Source organism: Tympanuchus pallidicinctus, unplaced genomic scaffold (assembly GCF_026119805.1).
Source record: "Tympanuchus pallidicinctus isolate F22 unplaced genomic scaffold, pur_lepc_1.0 scaffold7, whole genome shotgun sequence".
NCBI classification, from domain to species: Eukaryota; Metazoa; Chordata; class Aves; order Galliformes; family Phasianidae; genus Tympanuchus; species Tympanuchus pallidicinctus.
The window spans coordinates 24,015,794-24,037,408 of NW_026294791.1; the positions used below are offsets into that span (position 1 = coordinate 24,015,794).

The following is a 21,615-nucleotide window of genomic DNA, read 5'->3' on the forward strand; positions in this document are numbered from 1 at the left end:
AGACACCTGGTTTGGCATCAAAGGAGTAAGTGGAAGCCATGTAAAACAAGACACCGGTCCAGACATCTGACCCCTTCCCTTGGAAGAATAAAGCATGCGGAACCTAAATCTCATCTGCTTTTGTTTGAGTACATGCCTGTTCTCCTAAACCTCCTTTCCTCCTGTTACGACTATCAAGCCAGAGCCAAATGCATTCACAAAGTGTGGGCAAGTCTCCTCAAGACCATGGTTGGTTTGGTTGGGTGTTCGGTTTTGGTTTCTTTCTGATTGATTTTTTGGGTGGTTGTTGCCTTTGCTTTTTTTTTTTTGGTTGGTTGGTTGTTTTTTTGGTTTGCTTTACTTTTTTATAAGCGTTGGTTGGTTCGTTTGTGCTGGTTGAGATTTGCTCTTTTCGGACGGGAGGGAGAAGTGCCAATACAATCAAAGGCTCCTCCAACACTAATGCATTCACTGGCAGTACATCGGATGGGTCCCTACCTGTGACTGCACGTTGGCTCCAACCTGGGCCCCTTGGTAAGAATCCCCATTGAGAGACTGCACGCTCATGAACAAATCTCCAGAGTTTGACATGTTAAAAGAACTGGAAGAACCTGGAAAGGAAAGAGTGAGGCACCTGAATCACAGAAAGGAAAAAGATCCACCCCATGACTCTCAGCCAAGAGGAAGGAACAACATGCAAAGCAACCACAAAAACAAAACACACAATCAGGTTAGTAGTATGAAGAACAGAGCAAGCAAAAAAAAAAAAAAAAAAAAAGGATGCACTCTTGAGGTTATTCAAAGCCACATGTTGTTACAGCTCAATGCCAAGAACTTTCTTCAACAGCTCCTCAGCTGGAGGAAGGATTCTTCATGCTCTGGACTAAGATGAACAAAACCCAGCCTGGAGGACTCAAGACAGCCTTTTCTTTCATTTCTGGCCATCAAAATCCTTCAGGCAGCTTTGCAGATCTCGATTTTTGGAGATGTCTACCCGGCAGATTGCACCAGAGAACAGAATTACCCAAAGAACGCTTCACTATCAAAAGCAGAAGCCACTTCAGCACGGCTAACCGGGCCCATGCTGCTGTTGTCTCTGAGAAGCTCAGCTCAGTGCAGGTAAGTCTAGGCCATGCACCCTTACGGGGCCTTTCTGCCGGGTGACCACATCCAAGCACCACCCCTTTCCATGCCCAGAGCTCCCTTGAGGAAGCTATGCATGGTCTGCCTTCAGGACATCAGGATCCATCCCAGGGGTGAGCGCAACACACCAGGAGCGAAGGTTCACAAAAATGTGAAGGCACCTGGGCCAGGCTCCCAGTAATGATCTTGTTGACAACCTTCTTTCATCTCAGTGGGCTGTGAGAGGACCTGGGTGTCCCAGCCCCATGGGGCCAGCTGTCCCAGAACAACGAGCTCTGTAAGCAAATCCCCACTGCATGCACCAGTCGCCAGCGTTACGCTCAAAAACGATAATGGTGAGGACGACTGGGTGGGATCAGGAAAAAAAAACAACCAACAGATGATAAGGAAAAATAAAAAAGGTCCTGCTTCCAGCTTTGAGATATCTGAGCACCTCCTTGACTACCAAACAGGAGAAACAAACCTAATGTGTAACTGGAAGGCAGGCGAGGAGGGAAGGGGGTTAAAAATAAATAAAAAGGTTTTATGGGATTATTTCAGAACTCATCGTGCAGATCAGCGCGTTAAGTGTGAGACAGCTCAACGTGCAAGGTTTGGTTATATACATGACGTTAGCCTTGGAAAGGAGAGACTTCAGGGGCCCAGGTCAGCTCTGCTTTCAGCTCCAACCCAAAATACGCTCTCATCATCTCCGCTGCTGCTTCCAGCTTGGAAGATTGGCAACCACAGTCCTGCTGGAACTGCCCAACTATGGCTCATGTGTGTGCTCTGAGAAATGTCCAACAATTCCCATCTCCTGCTGGAGAGGAGAAGGAAGAAACCCTCTTGGCAGTGCCCAGGCTCTGCCCTGGAGATGAGCCAGGAAGGAAACAGATGGAAGCCAACATCAAGAAGGCTCAGGGAGCAAGTCCACAAGTAGGAGGTCTAAGTTGGAGAGTTCACGTTCACGACACCTTCCTGCAAAAAACCTTACTCTTCGCACATGGCCCTTTTATCAGGAGTGCACACGGTGGAGCAACCCACCAATGCTGTGTGAAGTAAGCAGCACTAGGTGGCAGGGCTGCAGCCAGCGCCTCCCTGCTCAGCTGGTACCCAGCTCCTGTCGCCTCCCCACCTCTCAGGTTCTAAAGGCAAAAAGCTATGGATGTCAACTAGGAGACTGAGGATATCCCCCACTGACACCACTCAACATAAAGCATGAGGATGGACACTTATGTACAAAAAACTGCTTCCTACTGGCTTTTCTGAATGATCACTTTGACTACCAGCATAAAGCCCAGAGCAGTGTGATGGCTTTTGTGCTCCCACAGTGGCTGGGAACCAAAGGATTTTGCAGTTAACCCCCACAAGAAGCAGAGAATATTCTGCAGTTACTTTAAGGTGAGCGAAACCCTTCGAGACGACACAAGCAATCAGTGTCAGAGCTGGAAAGAGGACTTGGGAAACCCTGACAGGACTCCACCATCACTCTACCCCCAAGCAGAGCAGCATTCCAGCTTTCCCTACCAAAACAAGATAATAATAATAATAATAATAACAACAATAATAATAACAAAAATATCATAAACGTATCCGGTCTTTATGGAAATTAAACAAACCTGCCCCTTAAAATTGAGACTGGGAGGAAGGAAATAAAAATAAACAACCACAAACTCTAGTTCTGTAGAGCACCGGTGTCTTGGAAACCATGAGGAGTGCTGGAGATGTCACTTACAAGATATACACTGCTATCGGCACAGGGTATTTTTACAATATATGTGCATATCTAAACGGCAAATATGTCTTGCTGCTGATGTGGATGCAAAGATAAATATGCGCATACCAATGGCCCGCATGTATGGATGCATTTGTATCAGAGCCATAATTGCAGAGAGCCCTTTCAGCTGCTACTCTGCTGTTTCAGCACTCTGCTGCCTATGTGCTAGCCATGTATGAAAATTACAATGGCCCAAAGCCTCAGAGACACAGCTACGAGGGACTGATGCGCCGGGGTGGAAGAGGAGGGGGAGGAATGCAAAGAGTCCTCAAAATTAAGACACTGGTATCCTTCACAGAAACAAGTCTTGTCTGTCTGCTGGAGGATGCTCCATCCTTAATCTGATTTGTCCCTCTGAAAGGCTCCGTTGGAAACACACCACAGCGGTCATAGTTTGACACAGAACTCCTTGAGAAGTGAAATGTAATAACCACCTTTGAGCTTGTGGACCCACAATGAAAGGTCTCTGAACTTGGCACATGTAAGTCCCTTGATGCTTCCATGCACAGACAAAAGAAAACGGGAAGAAACGTATGTAGTAGTGTGAAGCAGCGGTCCATCTTCAGCATCCACACATCATCAAACTCAAGACTAATCACCATCATTCCTTAGCGGCGAGTTCCCATCAGAACACCAGTTTCAGAAAAAGTGGTGGCAATGCTTAAAAAGAAACGAGCTTTGGCACTCAGATCTTGCCACTGGGTGAAAACCTACACCAAAGCAATGCCAACAATGAGATCTCTTCCACTTCTCACATTTATATGCTGCTTATTCCTACCACCCACCACCAATGAGACAAATCTAGTATCCTGAACCACTGAAATCAACTTTGGTCGTGTACATGAGATTCCTAATTAAAGTCAATGGCTGCCACCTATATGCATCAGGAAAATTTGATTTAAAGTAACTTTTCCTTGTGTTTCTACCATGGCCAAAGATAAGGGAAGAAGATGATGGACCATGCAGCAGCTCAGGTGGACAACGTCCCTTAATCTGACACAAGTTCTAAAAGCAAACATAAGCCTGGGCTGGTCCTGCAGGACACCTGCTGTTCTTTTTCACTTGCCAAATGACACTGAAGACAGTGAGACCACGACGAGCATGGTTTCTTTGCTCACTCTGGCATCCCACAAAAAGCAACTGCCACAAACAAATGGGGGAAGGCAGAGAAGATACAGCCATCAGGCTCGTGCCTGATGAAGCATATTTCCAAATCCTGTCCATCAGCAGCTGTGCATGAAGATTTTTACAAAATGAAAGGATGAGCAGGTAAAAAAAAAAAAAAATAATAATAAAAAAAGTTCAGGATAATTTTGGCTGCTCTGCATGGAAGATTTCACTGAATGTCATCACCCATGTGCAGTCCTCCAGGACTCTGGTTGGCAAAAGGGTCAGTCCACATAAAATAACTCTCATTTGCCACATGGTTTTTGTGCTGAGATTGTCCATACATTCAAAGTGAGGACGGGGAGTTGTTAGCCCAAATGAGCCAGACATCTCAGCTTATTTGAACATCTGGCTGATAAAACCCAACTGCGTGTATTCAGGATGAAAAGGTGTTTGACATTCAGGCCTGGGTGACTGAGGGTGGGGGACCCTGTGCTGAAGGTGCCAGATGGCCAGCCAGATGCAGTCCTTGCCCTTGTCAATGTGTGGCCAATCTCTTTGACTGACTGTAGCCATTCACCGAGCTCCGGTAACATGGCTGTCAATGCAGAGAACAGATGGGTCTGCACAGCCACAGCAGAAATGAATTTAGCTCCTGTCCCAGGTCCCAGCACATCCAGTTCCACCTCCTCTTCCAACATCATGGCCCTCCAGGGGCTACATTGCTGGTTGCTGCCTCCTTCTCATGACCTGTCCTCTGTCTGCTCCCCTTGTTTCCATGTGCCCTGTCATGTATTTAAACCACAGGACCCTACAAATCACCAAATCTAGTCTTTGTTCAGGCTCCTTCCTCACCAAAATCCCTGCCACTGATCTGTAAACAGAAAAAAGACCGTGGTATTAAAGGAGAGCTTTCATCCACCTTAGTCCTTCATCTCTTCATGCACTTCCACATTCCTCCCAGGGCAATGCAGCACACCTGGATGGCTCAAAATCCTTGGCACCATCCTCCAAGTCTTTGATAGGAATTTCAGACCAAGCATGCACAGGTGTGCTTTTGGTTGTCAGCACCTACAGCACAACCTGAAGAAGGGAAGGTCATTCAACTTCAGATGCCACTGGGATACACCTCTGCCCTACAACATGACAGTATAGGGATGCCTGGCTGAGCAGGGGAAATCTCAACCTGGGGTGCCACTGCTGGAGATAAAGTCCCAAGGCCCTTCCATCTGTCTTCTCAAGAGAGGACATAAGGACATCCAATTCCACTGTCTCTGCAAGCTTCCCTAGAGACTGGGCTGTTAGGTCTCCCTGCTCTGCCACTGCTGTAGCATACAGGGAAAGTGGTGGCTCAGAAACACTTTGATTCCAGCACGGCAAGGACCTTCAAAGTGCAGGAGCTCATGTGCATCAACAAGCTGCTTTAGCACTGCCTTAGCACAGGAAAAGGGGTTGGTGTTCCTGGGGAGTGGAAAAGGGAGCAAGAAAGAGGACCCAGGAGCTCATTTCTTACATGTTAATAACAAGACTGTTTGTCCTTCCTTGAAAGCAGTGTTATCCAGGGAATATCTCAGCCGTTTACTGCAGGGTACCGGCCAATCTATCACTGAAACAGCCATGCTACTGCCTGTGGGGACGTCAAAGAAACAGACTCACGCTGGAGCACTATTTAACAGGGCAGGCACTGGGGAAATGCCTACATCCAACAGCCATTTCCAAACCTATTTGAGTCATCTGAAGCTGCTCCCTTGCCCTTCCACACCTTTGGGTCTGACTCCAGTTGAAAAAGGCAGAACAGGAGGAGAGCTGTGCCTTGTGGGCCCAAGCTGTGTGTGCAGGGCAGCAGGTAACCATCCTCCGAGCACACACAGTTCTGCTCTCTGTCCTCCAGGCTTTCCTACAGCTGGGCCTTAGCCATTTGAGCAGGTAGTAAGGATGACATTTTTCAAACTGCATTTAAATCTTCTGCAGTTACAGCAATGGAAGGAAAAGGAAAAACAAAAACAAACAAAAAAACCCCACACTGCTGGTTTTCCTTTTGTCTGGGCTCTGCTTTCTCTGCCTCCCCAGACCTCCAGATCTGGGGGTGCAGTTCCCCTGACACCCTCTACTGTGTAGATACTGCATTTGCTATGTGAGCACATGTCCCAGTAGCAACCAGCATCTGTATGGTGTATGAGTGATGGGCTGCCCAATGCCCTCCCACCCCTACAAAGAAAAGATGCACATGCATATTTGTCTGGATAAGAGTGTGGCACCCACAAAATTGCCTTTTTTTGTTCTTTTTCATCAGGTTTCAGTTTTCCATCGCTCCTGGGAGCTGGGCATAACCAGAACAGAGCATGCCAACCACAGCTTGGCATGGTTTTGTAGTCAGCCACTACAGTGAGCATCGTTCTCTAGCGGAGGAGTTGAAATCTGGGCAAAGTGCTCTGTGCCTTTGACCCTCAAAACAAACAGATGGAAACCACAGCAAATGGGCAGGAAAGGGGGAACGGGAAGGGAACAAAGTGACCCACAGGTCTCCCTGGGTCATCCTGACACAAAGGGAAAATAAAATTCACACAGAGCACACTCTTGCAGGTGATCCCGACATCATCATGTAAGCAATCAAAGGTAACCACAACAGAAAGAAAAGCAACAGACAGAAATCTGCCCCAAACAGCTCCCAAACTGCATGAGTTCAGACATACCAGAAATGTTGGGCTTTATTAATGAGGGCCACTCATGCTTTCTGCCCCCAGTGAAATGGAACAATTGGAACAAGGATTTTTTTTTCCTTTTTTTCCCTTTTTTTCCCCCTCTTCCCAAAGAGTTAACAAACCCAACATTTTTTTTTTTTTCTGGTCATTTTTCTGCTTTTGTGCCTGCGCACAGAACCCAACACATCGCCGTCACTCACATGGTCTGATCACATTGCTTTTCAAATGAGAACCAGAACAGAGAAGGGGAACCAAGTAGAAAGCTTAAACAAATCCCCCCACACCCTCCCAAAACAACCCCAAAAACCAAACCCATCTGTCTTTTTCCTTTTCAAGACCACAAAAGTGAGCCAACCAAAACCAGAAAATAAAAACTGAAATAACCCAAAGGAGAAATCGAGAGAGAGATTAGAGGGAGGGGGGCAAACAAACGGAAAACCAAACATTAACAACCCAAAATAAAATAAAACAAAACTAACCAGCTGAATTGGGAGTTGAGGGTGAGTTAGCCTGGCTTCCATGGGCTGACACATTGGTAGCCGTGACAGCCGTTTTGGCAGCATAAATATTGGCTTCCTCTTGAAATTTACCTATGTTCTTCTTGTACCGGATTCTCTTATTTCCAAACCAGTTTGATACCTAGAGTGAGTTTAAGAAAAGACAAAAACATTAACGTTTCTGCTCTGGAAAGAGTGCCTGGGCGAGGACACTGGATTAGCTCAAGTTAAACAGTGCATCGTAATTGTTTTATTCCCCATTTGTTCAGCCATGGGAGGGAGCACCTTCTACCTACAACAATCCCCTGAAAGACAGTGGAGACACTTGAGAACAGAGGGTTTGTATGGGTCCATCTGGTGCCTTCAGAGCAGGGCTGTGTGCCTGTCCCTGTGTGCAGAGCAGGGACTGCCTGAAGACCTAACTTTGGTCCCAGGGAACAAGTGTGTCCCTTGGAGGTGGCTGAAAATGATGGGCTGGATGTAAAGGCAGAGAGAGAAGCAGTGCAGCTGTGCTCCTTTCCGTCCTGGAGAGAGCTGCCTGCAGGAATGTAACATGACAGCAAAAAGACCCAAGGAGTGGTGTGAGCAAGCAATCCTTAAAGCTCAGCGATGTGACATCGTGGGCTCAGTGGTACGAACGCCTTGAAGAACAGTCACTTGGCCATCCTGCCTGGTGACTAGACAAACATCCCAAAGTCTGCACGTTCAGCACAGCAATAGGAAGCTCTGAGTCTGAGAAATAGGGCTGTAGCACCCTGCCAGGGCTGCTTCTCCAGCAAAAAGATTAGGGAACCTCCAGAACCACACAGAGTTCCCCAAATCCCAGTCAGTGCCTTGCTGACATAATCTTGGTTCACTTGTGGCAGCTTCGTTGTAGCCAACAATTTCAGAGATGTAGGGAAGATTCAGCCTAGGGTTTGGGATGCAGCTCCCAGCTTCTTTAGCAATATGGAGAACTGGGGGGATGTCTTCCTATGTGCAGGTGTCTAAGCAGAGACCTGCAGTTGCTCCTGACCTTGCTTTAGGAAGCTCAATAGGATGATGGAGATGCGCAAAGGCCAGGGGATGCTGTAATTCTCCAACAGAAGTTCCTCCTGGGGTTGCCTGGAGCTGACATCTTGAGCTGGGACTCAACAGATCAGCCTCTTTCATGGGACTCCTCTGCTTGCTGGTGAGAAGCTCATCAGTCCCCCTTCCGCAAATACACTGCCCCGATGCCACGTCAGAAAGGATAAGGCTGGATGTTAATTCTGGGAAGCTCACTGCTTTTTCCTCATCTTATGGAAATTGTTTTGACTTGAGCATTGATAACTGAAAATTTTCGAGATTTATTCCTCTGACGTTTTCTGTCTGGAGTGCTCACAGACAGCTCAGCAGCTTCTATAGAAAAGCAGCTTCATCCACCAATCTACCCGGTACTGAATTGCACCTACTGCTGCCATGTAGGAGGAAAAAGGAAAATGTAAAACGCAGAGACTCTAGGGAGGCAAAAAGCAATAACTCACATCAGCACCCAAGCCAGATCTGGGACTGAATACTCAATGGCACTGGGAGCAGGCACAGTTTGTTAAGAGCTCCATTCCACTTCTCAGTCCAGCTTTCTCATTAATGGCAATGTGCTCCATCTCCAGCTTCCCATTTAGCTCATAAGCACAGCATTTCTCCTGGGCATTTTCTCTCCACCGGGGAGAAGTTGTAAGTGCGAACAGATGAATTAAAAGTGAGAGGGGAAGCATCAGGACAGCTGCAGTTTTACTTGAGCCAATATGTCCTGTCTCCTGCAGGTAACTCTGGACAGAATCAGTGCCTGGATCTTCTGGCACAGGGGATGCAGTCGGAGTGGCTCAGCGGGCATTCGGCACAGTGACGACTCCTACTCTCAGATGCTGCTGCTCCTGCTGAAGGCAGACATGCTCTCACAAGGACACCAGATGCTGCCGCTGTCTTCAGTTTACTCAAGTGATGAGCAGGCATGTGCCCTGGGGCTGGAAGGAGGCCCAAGATGGGGAGTGCAACAGGAGCCTGGAGGGAGCGCTAAGCTCACACGAGGACGAGACTACCAGAGGCAACATTCCAGCCCTCAGTCACGAGGCTTGCTCCAAAAAGTGAGAAAACAAAGGGCAGGCCTGAGTAATGTACAGCTGAACACTTCAAGGACTGACTGTGCTCCTCAAAAATCCCCATAGCTAGTGATTCAAAACTACAGACTTCAGGAAGTACACGGCTGCTTCAAATGCATGGAAATAATTCAGTCTGCCTTCACTGACCACCTTTCTTTGAGGGATAAGCAAAGGAGAGAGAGGGAGAAACAACCCTGAGAAAGCCCACTCTCCTCGAGCACTGACTGGCTCTAACCATCAGCCTGTTTGACCCTATCCCTTCCCACCAGAACCTTGTTCCTTCTGCCTCATCAGACAAACTCTGCTCAAACCCTCTCACTGTCTTCAAATCCCTTACCCTGAAGAATGGTCTTTCAGCTCATACGAGCTCTCCTTGCAAACCAGCATTGATTCCCTGAGGAGAAAACTGCCTCTGTGCATTGTGCTGAACTGTTTCTGTACTGCTGACACCATGACTGCACACGCAGTCACACACATTAAGTCTTCATCCTGTCTAAGTCCTCTCCCAAACACTCTTTTTCACCCATGGCTTGATCCTGTAAGTCTGCTGTCTACTTCCTACTCACCAGTTTACTCTGATCCCATTTAGCAATTAAATGCTCAACGGTGAGACATAAGTAACTAGACTGAGGACTGAGTGCCCTCCAAGGTGTTTGGTTTCCCTGAACAGCAGCTGTCTTTGCTGTATTTCTGGGCTCTCTCACCTGTGAGACTGTGATGCCGCATTTCTTGGCTAGCTCTTCTTTGGCTTCCTCACTGGGGTAAGGGTTGCTGAGATGGGAATAGAAATACTCATTCAGGATTTCCGTAGCCTGCTTGTTGAAGTTTCTTCTCTTCCGCCTTGTAGGGAAGAAGGAAGGAAAAACAGAAGAAAAAGGATTCAGTACCAGAGATTCAGAAACAGAAACGTAACTTTCACAGAATCATTAAAGTTGGAAAAGACCACTAAGATCACCTTGTCCAACGGTCAAACCATCCCCACCATGCCCACTAACCATGTTCCTTAGTGCCACATCTCCACGGTTCTTGAACACAGTGATTCCACCACTTCTCTGGGCCTCTGTGAGTGCATTACCACTCTTTCTGAGGAAACTTTAGATGCTTTGAACTTCCCTACTTGCCTTCCACCTTCCCCTGCTCCTGGGAGCATAGGGTGCAGCAGACTCATGGCCAGGAATCCTAGTCTGCACTTTGCTGGGGACTCCTCCCTCAGCACCTTCCAAAGCAAGTACATCTCATTCCTTAACACCAGCACCCAGACCCTGCACCTGGGAAGGTGACCCCTGACACCTGGCTGTCCTAGCAGAAGAGGTCAGTGCTGCTCTACAAAGCCCTGTGCTGAGAAAGCAGCCACAGGTAAGTCCTTGGGGAAGTCTGTTCCTTTTACAGCTGGATGCTGTCAGCTATTTCTTCCCAAGTTGTAGCTGCCCAGCCTCCCTATCTCAAGATGTAGCCCAAGCCTACAGTCTGCATCTGACCAGCTTGGAAAGTGAATAAACTCTAAAGCACACTGAGAATCTGGGACACTGGAAACAGAAGGAAAAGAACAGGAAAACCAGAGGGAACAGGACGGCTTGCAGGATTAGTTTTCATCCCTAACTGAAGTGTTGCAGCAGAATCAGCAGTGTGCAGTTCTCAAGGGAAGGATAAGGAGGATACAGCCCTTGTGGCTCAAAACCGGGGGCCCTGCCCTTCCCAGGCTCCCTGAGTCACTTCAGAAGCTCTCCCTGGCCCAAACAAAGCTGCTCAGTGGATGTGGAGAAAGGTCTGGGGAAGTGAACTCACCGTGCGTCCAGAAATCGGGAGCGCAAGATCATGACGGCTTCACACGTGCTTTGCTTCAACTGCATCTGGATGGAGCTGAATTTGCGGTGGATGATGCTCACCATCCGCTCTATCTCCTTTGGTGAGATGGGCCGGGTCCGGCTCTGCTCACGCAGCAGGTTCATCACGTGGGTGGTGAATTCGTTGCATGCCTGGGATGGCAAGAAAAGCAAAAGAAACCCCAGGATCGGAAGGTCATTCGATGGCGTCAAGGAGAGCACAGGAGCAGAACAGCTAAAGAAGGAGACGCAGGCAGTGGCCTCAGTGGCTAAGGTTTGTTAGGGCAGACCCACAAAAGAGTGCTGGCTCTCAAGGGGACATGTATTCCTCTCAAGGGAAGAGAAAATCCCAATGTATACTGAGTAAAAAGCAGGAGTCAATTGTATGCTCTCAGATACCATAGATGGAGCTGGTGCAACAAGCCCTAGGACCTGTCAGTACGTCCCAGCCCTTGTACTTCTCCTGGATAGGGCTGGAAGAGCTACAGATGAATCTGAGAACCACGAACCTTTCAACCAGCACCATGTGTCCTCCAGAGCCCCTTCTGCTTTATGGGAACAGCCCCACAGAGACACAGCCCTGTCCTGGGCCCTTAGCACTTTGAATGAGAAGCATGGAAGGATAATAATGATAGCCTGATTGAGGCAGCAGTTCTGACACGTAAGGGCAAGCAGGCAACAATCCCATTAGCATGCTATGGGCACAGCACTGCCTGCCTGCTCCCACTTCCCCCATGGCATGTTGAGGACTCAGCAGTGAGGGGCCAGGGAGGACTCCAGATGGAATGAAACTAGATGCTATCTGAGATTCCTTCCAACCCAAGCCATTCTATGATCTATAATTCTGAGGCTGGATGAAGGCAACCCCATTGCTCTCCCCCACCCCCTTGGATGGTAAAATCAGATCCTCTGATTTCCAGAACCAGTCTTGGGTCCAAGCCCCAAAACCCAGCATTTGGCAACCAGTTGGTGGCTTGAGAAGCTTTAGGCGCTCCCGAAACACATGAAGCTGCTCTGGGGAGGGCATCACCAGCACCCATCCCATGAGATGGAAAATGGGGCTGAAACACAGATTGTGTGGAGTGGTAACCCAAGGTTCACTATCTATCTCCCATCCCAAGCAATTTCTCCCCCTCTGCTCATCGCCCCCAGGGTCAGCCCATGGGGAGGTGATGAACCCTGCAGCCAACAACCCTGACCTGCCTGGGCTGTGGGGCTGGGTATGAGAGCTCTGAGCCCAGTGACTCTTTGCTCCCAGACAGCTGAGCAATTTCAGCTTGTCTCCTCTTAGCATGAAATAAGAGCATTAAAGGAAAATTGCAGGAGAGCGCTGTGCTGTCACAGCCACAGCCAGACAACTGTGTGAAGCCAGACAGAGCTAGATAGAAATAGGGGGGACAAAGGTCAGGAGAGCCATCCCAACCCCTGGTTTTGCAGGGCTGCAGATGGTGGTACTTGCTCTGCCTCCTGCAGCTGTAAAAACGAGGCCCAGTGCATTCATTCCCAAAGCATCTTGGTGGTAAAAATGACACTGGAATGGGTTGCGAGAAGGAGCAAGCCAGAGGCAAGGCGCTGGGTGGGCCCTGCTCTTCCCATTGCTCTTCCTGGGGTGGGGTGCCAGAGGACGTGGGGTCCCTCTCCCTCTGCAACCAAGGCCTGAAGGATGAGCTGTGACATGCCTTGTGCCCCAGCCATGTGAGTCGGCCATGCTGCCCAGGAGCAGCAGCAGCAGCAGCAGCGGCTGAGGACAGCCACAAAGGTCAGCCCACACCGTGCAACCCTCACGCCAGCCCTCCCTGCTCCATGGCACAGTGTTTGTAACACTGAGGCCATGCTCTGCTTCTCCACCCAAAAGGAGAGATGCTCGGGGTACAAACCACAGTCATCACAAGAGCGAGTTGTACAGCCAGGAAGGAAGCTCTGCAGAACATCTGGAAGCATTTGAAAGAAAGCGATTTGGAGCTTTGGCTTGCAAAGCTTCTCATGCAATTGTCAGTGTTACTAATAGCTGCATTCATGACCCAAATAGTTTGTCCTTTTTTTTTTTTTTTTTTTTTTTTTAAAGAATCATTTGCCACAAGAAAAAAGCCACATTTTCTTTCTTTTTTCCTTTTTTTCCCCCTTCTGGAAAATTAACTTTCCAAGCAAAAGTAATACTCAAGAGAGATTTTGATTCAAGTTTAAGGGTCCTTGGAAAACTGCCTGCAATGAGGCCAGCGCCTCCAAGAGGAGTCCCCTTCGGCAGTGCCAATTTTTAGCCAAATGCAAAGGGAGGAGAGAAGAAAAAAAACTAGGGGGGAACACATGCTGAGCCTATTCTCATAGCACACCCCAGCACAAAACAAAAAAGAACTGTCCGAGTGCTAAGAAGGCCTGTTTCCACTGCTGTGGAAAGCAACAGCTTTGCACTGCCCGCACTCTGCTAACAATAGATGTCAGTAGTGGTCCAGGCTGTTTGCCTGGCGTGGGCAGCAGCACCGTGCTCTATGCCGGCCAGACCCATCCCATCCCATGCCACGAATGAGCCTGTTACCTGCTCGTACTTCTCCAGCTCCGTGTGGTAGATCTGCCGGATCTGGGACAGCTTGGCTCTGTAGTCAGAGTGCTCCACCGAGTTGTCGGATCCGGCTCCTCCCGATGCGGCAGCAGCGGCGGCGGCAGCAGCAGAACCGCCTCCTTTCTCAGGGCCCGCGACGCCCTCGGCCAGCAGCATGTTGTCTAACCGCATCAGCTGCGGGTCTGTGGGCTCCTCTTCCTGTGCTCCCCGGATGCTCAGAACTGTGGAAACATAAAGGGAAGAGGATGAGTCGCGTCGGTGTGCGGGTGTAGAAGTCGGTGCGTGGTGACACACATGGCACAGCCCTAAGCTGAGAGCTCCCCATGGCTTCCACGATCCCTTTCTCCCATTTCTGCCCCTTTCCCTCTTGAAATAGGGCAGAAGCAGCAGGAACCTCCCAGCAGAAGTAACCCAGAAAGCTGCATTTTGCTGCAAACACATAGCAAAGCTGCTCGCTCGCAGCCTGCATTTCCCATCACATCTGTACCGACATGATGCTCTCACAGAACCAAAGAATCGTGGAATCATTAAGGTTGCAAAAGACCTCTAAGATATCTAGTCCAACCACTGACCCATGACCACCATGCCCACTAAACCACATCCTTTCTCAGTTCTGTTCCAACAACACCAACCAAAACCACACTGAGTGTACCAAAACTTGCTGAAATCAGTAATAGGGACCACTTCCCAATTCAAGCATGGGATGGAAAGGCTCCAGCCCAAACCTCAGCTTGCCCAGACATCCTCAGCCCCAGGAGGAGGAGGAGGCAGCACAGAGTGCAGGGCAGGCCATGCCTCAGTTTCCCTGTCTCTAAATACGAGTGAAGCCAAAGCACAAGGAGCTTTTAGCCACACAAGGAAATAATAATAATAAAATGTATGAAATAAGAAGTACCATTTGCAAAATGCCTTTTTTAAGAATCTGGTCGTTCTAGTGAATTCTAAAACTGTGCTAAGAAAAGGGGCATCAATAAATCAATCCGCACACAACGACTTGCCAAGGAGAGAATTCTTTTCCCCTCTTTGTACTCACTGCTTCAATTATTGCTCCCAGTAAGAGTCATTCTCATAGTTTCCCTCTACCAATTAATTGTGGGGTGCTCAGCTGCTGCTCTGCCTGCAGACTGGACTGAGGAGGAAGGAGGCATACATGGACACAAATGCATATCCAAGCAAAACTCAAGGGGTTTCATCACATGGAAATCTCACTGTGGTCCCACCTGCTGGCTGTTTGCACACACAAATATGGCCCTCGCTTTCCACGTGTACACAAACAGGTGTGCGCATCTGCACAAAATAAAATACATCCTTGACAAGCCAACAAAAAAAAAGACATCTCAGAAGAGAAGCAAATTGTATTTTCCCGTCTCATCTGTCACAGGGACTCAAAACACAGTGGAAATGCATGAGCATCCCTCACGTGGAAGCTCCTGCATTGCTGGAGCTGGGTGATGCTGTGTGGGCTTTAGGGAAGCGGTGCCTGAGGTACCTGGGATGCTCATCCCATCCTTTCTGAACCCCAGGCCACAGCAGCAGCAACAAGAGCAAGTGATTTTCAGCGCATTTAAAAGCATATCTGAAGGCAGTTGCCAATAAGATGTAAAATCAGAGTAGATAAGAAACAGAGCCAAGCAAGGAGTGCGTTCCTCCTGGCTCTGAAAAACGCTGAAGATCATAGAATCACAGAATCATCAAGGTTGGAGAAGACCAATATTAAACAACTCCACACTGGAGACAATCATTTATAAAAGGAGGGGTGGGGGCATGGCACCAAACTGGTGAGCAGAAGCCAGTTTCCAAGCAAGAGGAAGCAGATGGGTCCTGCAATCCTCAGCTCATGCCGGCATCACTGCTCTTCCAGAAGGTGAAGAAGTGATAATACTCACCATATGAACTTGCTATGAAATAAAGAGTATAAATTCCTATTCCCCTGTTAAAAAAAGAATCACTAAACAGTAGCGCATCAAAAGCCCAAATACAAATAGAATGCAAGCCAGGTAAAACACTAATTGAAAAAAAGCCTGAAAACAATTAAAAAAGAGAGTTGCCGAAACGGCTGCATCTGGATTTCGAAAGGGAAATATTTTTAGATTAAAAATCTCAGGAATCATTGACCTGACAGGTAGGCACAAGTGATTAATTAGTTTATGTTTGGCGAGCTGCTTCGTGATGGGAAGCACAGGACATCTCCGTGCCATCGCCGTGCTGCAGGAGTGGGAGCCCTGGGATCGCTGTGCGCTGTGGGCATGCCCACATACGTGTTCCCAAAACCCAGCTGGGGCTGGGGGCCATGTGGAATTAGGCTGCTGGGTAAACAAATGGGAAGGGCGATACGTCTGCATGGAACGGATGCAGAACCTGACAGGCCGCATCCCTCAGCTTAGTACCCCAGTGCCCACCCATTTGCTGCTCCTGATTAAAGAAAGGGGAAGGGGAAGCCAAAGGAAAGATAATGACCGAGAGCTGGGGCTGGGGGAGGCAAATTCGTGACAGAGCTTCTATCCTTGGCTGCTTTTCTGCAGGCTTGGCAGCCCTGAGCTGCAGCAAATGCCACTAGAGGGTGCTCAGCCCTCACCGAGGGCACCCGCTGGCACAAACCACGTTTCTGTATGTATGTCTGTACACACACAAATACACATAAATAGATACGTATCTATATTCTAAAAATCAAAGCAAAACCACACTCCTTGTCCCCATCTGCACTGCTGCAAACCATCCTCAGCTCGCTTGCTATGTGCTGAGCATGGCCCCTCCATGACCACTGGTCACCAGGGTGACCATCACCAGCAGCACAGGACCACTGAAGCCACATGCCATGGCTCCCCTTGGGGTCACAGAGCCATGTTCTCCTTCCCCTGCTGTCCCCAGTGGTGACCCCCAGCCAAGAGCACCCAGCACTTGCCAGTGGGTCTCATGCACCAGGTCAAGCCCAGGGAAGGGATGGGGTGCCTTGGGGACAGCTTGCAGGAAGAAGACATGGGACACAACAGAGGCCAAGCCAGGTGGTGATATAAGAGCCGGACAGCAAAACAAGACAACTAAAGAAAGAAACAAGCTGATGGCTTCGAAGGAGTAACATAGGGCCCCTGCCCAAGCTGGGATGCCCCTACATGGCTTTTCTGCTAGCTGTTCCCAACTTGCTGCAGTGCCTTTCCAGGGGATGTTTAAAGGAGAAGAAGATTTCAAGTAAATGATTGCAACTTATCGAAAATAATGTGCTACTTAGCATTGGAGACAAGCATCCTGGCAGGCAGAAATGGGAAGCCGTGCTGGAGCAGATGGGAGTAATTAGGTTGTGATTTTCAGAAGGGTTTTCTTTCCTGCCTCCACTGTGCCTAAGATGTGCTGAGAGGGTTACAACGCAGCCAGCAGCAGTTGCAGGAAAAGCAAGGATCCCTCTGCCAGGCTGTGAGCTTCCTGCTGCTTTTTCTATGGGGAGATGGGAGCAGCAATGCCACTTGCGGAGCCCTGCTGGTTGCTCTCACTGGCTACTTCCATAGACAAGGACGATTTGGATGCCTCCTTCTGCACCAGCACATTACATCTCTCCTGGCAGCAGATGACTTGCCCAAACCCTTTCCTGGGTTTGTGCCACTGGGATGTGCCACTAACACAATGGTGGCATGGCAGCTCCTCTGGGAACACAGTACTCCTGTGTGTGCCCACACAGCAGCACATCAAACATCAACACTCTTCCCACTTTTTGCAATTTAAGCACCATTCGCTTGGGTTCAGAGAGCCCCAGCTTCAGGATTTACACCAGCTCACTGTTTAACAAAATGCTTTTAGGTCTGAAACAACAGCCAGCAACTGCCGTGATGCCAACACTGTGCAAACAAAACCACTAACGAAATGCGTTATTTCAAGCTACTCTCAATATTCCCCGGAGCTTGGTTCTACATTTGTGAACATTTGAGATCAACAGCACTGAACCTGGTACAAAAATACTCCCATCTGCCTCATATTTAAGGACAGTTAAAATTGCAAGGACTTAACACATGTGGGTGGTTTGTGGCTGGCTGGGGCTCACACCTGTGTGTGTCCATACCCAGGGCAGCTGGGGTGATCCATGATGGCATGGCCTTCAATTGCTCTTCCCAAATTTTGCATTTCAATACCGCTTCTAATCACCGTGCACCTACCTAAATCCCTGCTGTTTCTCCTATTCAAGTATAAGTGCAGCTTGCTTTCTTCTGCAACAACAAAGCAAACACAAAGGAAAATACAAAATTCCCTAACTTGGAAGCCCTGAAGCTTGAGATCCTGCATAAGCCAAGCTGATGTACTCACACTGCACCAAGCTCATGTTCAAAATACATACAGAAAACTATGGCCATACCTCAGCCAACAGCTTGGGCATTAAACTGCATATCTCCTAGTCACAGCCCCGTAAAATCACCAATCACAGCCAACAAGGTGGAGTACTTCCATACTAAGTCAACCCAGAGCCTGAGACCTCAGTTGGGTATGTTCACCGTGAAGAGCAACCGAGAAAACCAACATCAAAACATCAGTACTAATTTCCAACATGAATGGAGGCTGGTATTTCCAAGTACGCAGGCACACGCCCTTCCAGGAAGTGGGAATTAAGAAAAGTTGTTTTTTTTTTTCTTACAATTGACATAAAAGTTTCCCTCCTCCCTCCAACCTTTCCAAAACTTACAAACGGATGAACAGAATTTGCTCAGATTTTCCAAAACAGGCTGCCATGAGATGAGGCATGGAAAATTTCAGCTGGCAAAACAGCTTTTTGTGCATCTCCTTATTTATTTCAGAGAAAGGAGGAACACTGTGAAACTGATGGGCCACTTCTGTCACCAGCTTTTGCAGTCTAAAGCCATGAAACAAACCAACAAATCCCAGCAGCAATCTAAAAACAGTGCCTCAGTGGCAAACTCAGCCCAGTCCTTTGCACAGTCCTCTCTCAGCATGGGGATGTCCATCAGGGCTGCTTGGAAACCAAGCACTTCAATGATTTTGTGAGAGGATTCTGAAGGTGGAGAGGTGTTCATCCAGTTCGTAAAGCACACACAGCTATGAAAAAAACATATAATCCCAAATAGGTTGCAGTGAGGGGTTGTACAAGAGGCTAACCCTGCTTTGGCAGGGGGGTTGGACTCGATGACCTCTGGAGGTCCCTTCCAACCCCTACAATTTTGTGATTCTGTGATTCTAACCCCAAGAAGAAGACCTACTGACCACAACGCCCTACAGTGCTGCCGAAGCACCCAGCCAGGCAACACTCCGCACTCACTGTCACCAACACAGGATGCAAGAAAACACGTCCATCAATTGCACAATGACCCTTAAGCACTGTGTCTGCTCAGATGAAAGGTCCACCCAGCCCAGAGGCCAACTCCAGCCACGGCCAAGAAGCCCCATTAGACCCCATCAGGGCCATGATCACAGCAGAAGCATCAGATGCTCCAGCACTCCCTAAACATCACGTTTGGGCAGCTTGCATCACAACCCAAATTCAGATAAATCAAAAAGTATTTCCTGAACCAACAAAGAAATCTCTTTCCATTTCACGTCATAATTTTCCCCCTCCCTCCTTTTCTTTTTAATCAAAATTTGGGTCAGCTTCAAAAGAATGAAAAAGCGCTTCAGAAAAATAATAACTTTGCATCTTTCTGGGGCAGAAGAGGCCAAATTATTTCCTGAATTCAACCCAAATACACACACAAAAAAGCCTGAACTAACCTCACACTGTAATTTGGAGTGTGGAGAATGGGAGGGGGGTGGACTTATCACATGCCAAAACATCTCTCATCTCCCAACAGCAGCTTTCCATCACTTCAGGGAGATGCAGCTCGTGTGCTATGGAAGCTGCAGAAGGGAGAAGTGGATTGCACAGGATGGGGGGAATCTGTGCAAGTTTTCTCCCAGCTCCTCCCCAGTGCCAAACCAGTTGCCATAGCAAGAGAGAATCTGGCAGTACAATGCTCAAAAGGTCTGGAAAATTATCACAAACACAGTGGAAAGAAAAATCCTCCAAAACTGAACAGTGACCTAAAGTAGCCCTTTCCACAAAAACAAACAAACAAACAAACAAACACAGCATCGGTGACTGCTGAAGACCTGATTCCCCAGGCAGTGTGACTCCTTGGGGAGCAGAATGAGCACAGGTGAGTGCTTCTTTCCAGCCCTTCCCCACGCTGACTGGGTTAGTGCGTGGCCAGCAAGTGAGCTGGGTACAGAAACTTGACTCCATAAACCCAGTTAATGCTACGTTGGGGTCCAACAAAGCACTCTGGATCAAATTTCTGTATTTTCCATTCTTCTCTTTACAGTCCTGGCACCACCAGTCGTGCTTACCCAGGGGTCTTTTGATGCCATCTTGTCCAGCAGCAAAACCCCTCTCCATGCCTTCATAGGAGGGATTTGGAGGCACATGATGCTGGGAATCAATCATTTCAATCACTTGAGGGGAGGAGGGCAACACAAAAGTGCCCACACCTCCTGGAAGGTAGCTGGGACTTTTTCTAACTCTGGACTGTGATATGGGGCAAAAGAATAAGATTTTGCTGTTCCAGCAACTCAACATAGGGCCCCACATCCATCCCTCAAATGGCAGTGCCTACAGTGGTGGGACTTCACCCTCATCTGCTGGAGTTTGAGACAGAGCACAGCTCCAAAAGCAACTCTTCAAAGGGCAGAGCAAGCCGTTGCACCCACCCCAACGGCTCAGACATGGCACTGGACACATATGGAAGTGGCCGCGGGATTCCCTAAGCCCTGCAGGAACAAATCAGCAAACAAAAGATGGGACTGCTCCGAGGACAAGTCCAGTCATAAAAAGAAAAAAAAAAAAGAACCCTGAATGCCAGTTGGGCTGGGATCTGCCTCCTGCTCCATGTGGTGCTTTGCATATGAATTCTCCTTGCTGAAAAGAAACGGGTCCTTTGAATGAGCTGAATCTACTAATGAGAAGCCGGGGCCTCTGCAGCCCCTCTGAGGACAGGGGTCCCGATCCCAACACCCCAGGCCAAGCCCAGAGGCCCGGGAGGAACAAAGGGAGGCCTTCCCCAGAAGGAAGCGGTCTTTCCAGCCGCTCTCCTCCTGCTGAGGTCACCTCCCTGCCCCGCCATGCCTGCTGCTCTCCATACAAAGCAGCCAGGCCAAGGAGTCATAGGTGAAAAGAGTGGCAGGAGAGGCAAAGGGCCAGGCACAGGAGAGAATTTCCACTACTTGGCATCAAGCAGTAGCAGCAATTCTCAGAGCTCAGCCACGGCGCACGGCTGTGCCTTCCAGAGGCCTCCACAGAAACAGCAACAGCCATCACCTCATGTCCAGGAAGAGATGTAAGAAGAGAGCAGGCAGGGACAGACAACATGCAGCTCCCACTTGAGCCCCAAACCTATCACAGCTGCAAACTGATGCTCAAGCAGTTCGATTTTGCTTGGAATTTCAGCAAACAGATGAGGATGCACTCAGAGCGATGCTCAGCCCCTCGTGCCACAGAATCACAGAATTGCCAGGGTTGAAAGGGACCTCAAGGATCATGAATCTCCAATTCCCCTGCCACATCCAGGGCCACCAACCTCCCCATTTGATACTAGACCAGGCTGCCCAGGGACCCATCCAACCTGGACACCACACCAACTCACTGGGCCTGGCCACAGCAGACCAGGCAAAGCCCAGCTCACCGCAAGGCAACAGCCGGTCAGCAGTGTTTTAAGGCCAGAAAGCAGCTCTGAACGTTCAGTTCCTTTTTTAAATAAAGGCCCCTTCTGTAAATGATCTGTTTGGACAGGAGGGAGAATGCTGCAAGAGTCCAAGCGCTTGTGAAATAGGATCGGCCGCGTTCGCTTTGGCTCCATGTGAAACATGTGGGGGAAGAAAGATACTCAAAATGGGTCTCTGCTGTTGAGGGGTGGGGAGGAGAGAGGAGAGGAGACCATCCACCTCCATGTGCCTGGGAGACACCA

The 21,615-nt window shown here is 48.8% G+C and overlaps 1 protein-coding gene across 4 annotated transcripts in view; it reads right to left on the reverse strand.

Annotated features, from left to right (window-relative positions):
* Positions 1-21,615, reverse strand: part of PBX1 (PBX homeobox 1) — a 105,823-nt gene that overhangs the window by 7,555 nt on the left and 76,653 nt on the right. For 2 of the 4 annotated variants that reach the window (XM_052665643.1, XM_052665644.1), the window contains 5 exons: positions 13,661-13,905; positions 11,090-11,280; positions 10,009-10,144; positions 7,167-7,326; positions 478-590 (listed from right to left, as the gene is read on the reverse strand). In XM_052665643.1, the coding sequence (XP_052521603.1) occupies positions 478-590; positions 7,167-7,326; positions 10,009-10,144; positions 11,090-11,280; positions 13,661-13,905 (845 nt within the window). Of the gene's footprint in view, positions 1-477; positions 591-7,166; positions 7,327-10,008; positions 10,145-11,089; positions 11,281-13,660; positions 13,910-21,615 lie in introns of all 4 variants that reach the window. The other 2 variants (XM_052665645.1, XM_052665646.1) reach the window with 2 other exon arrangements.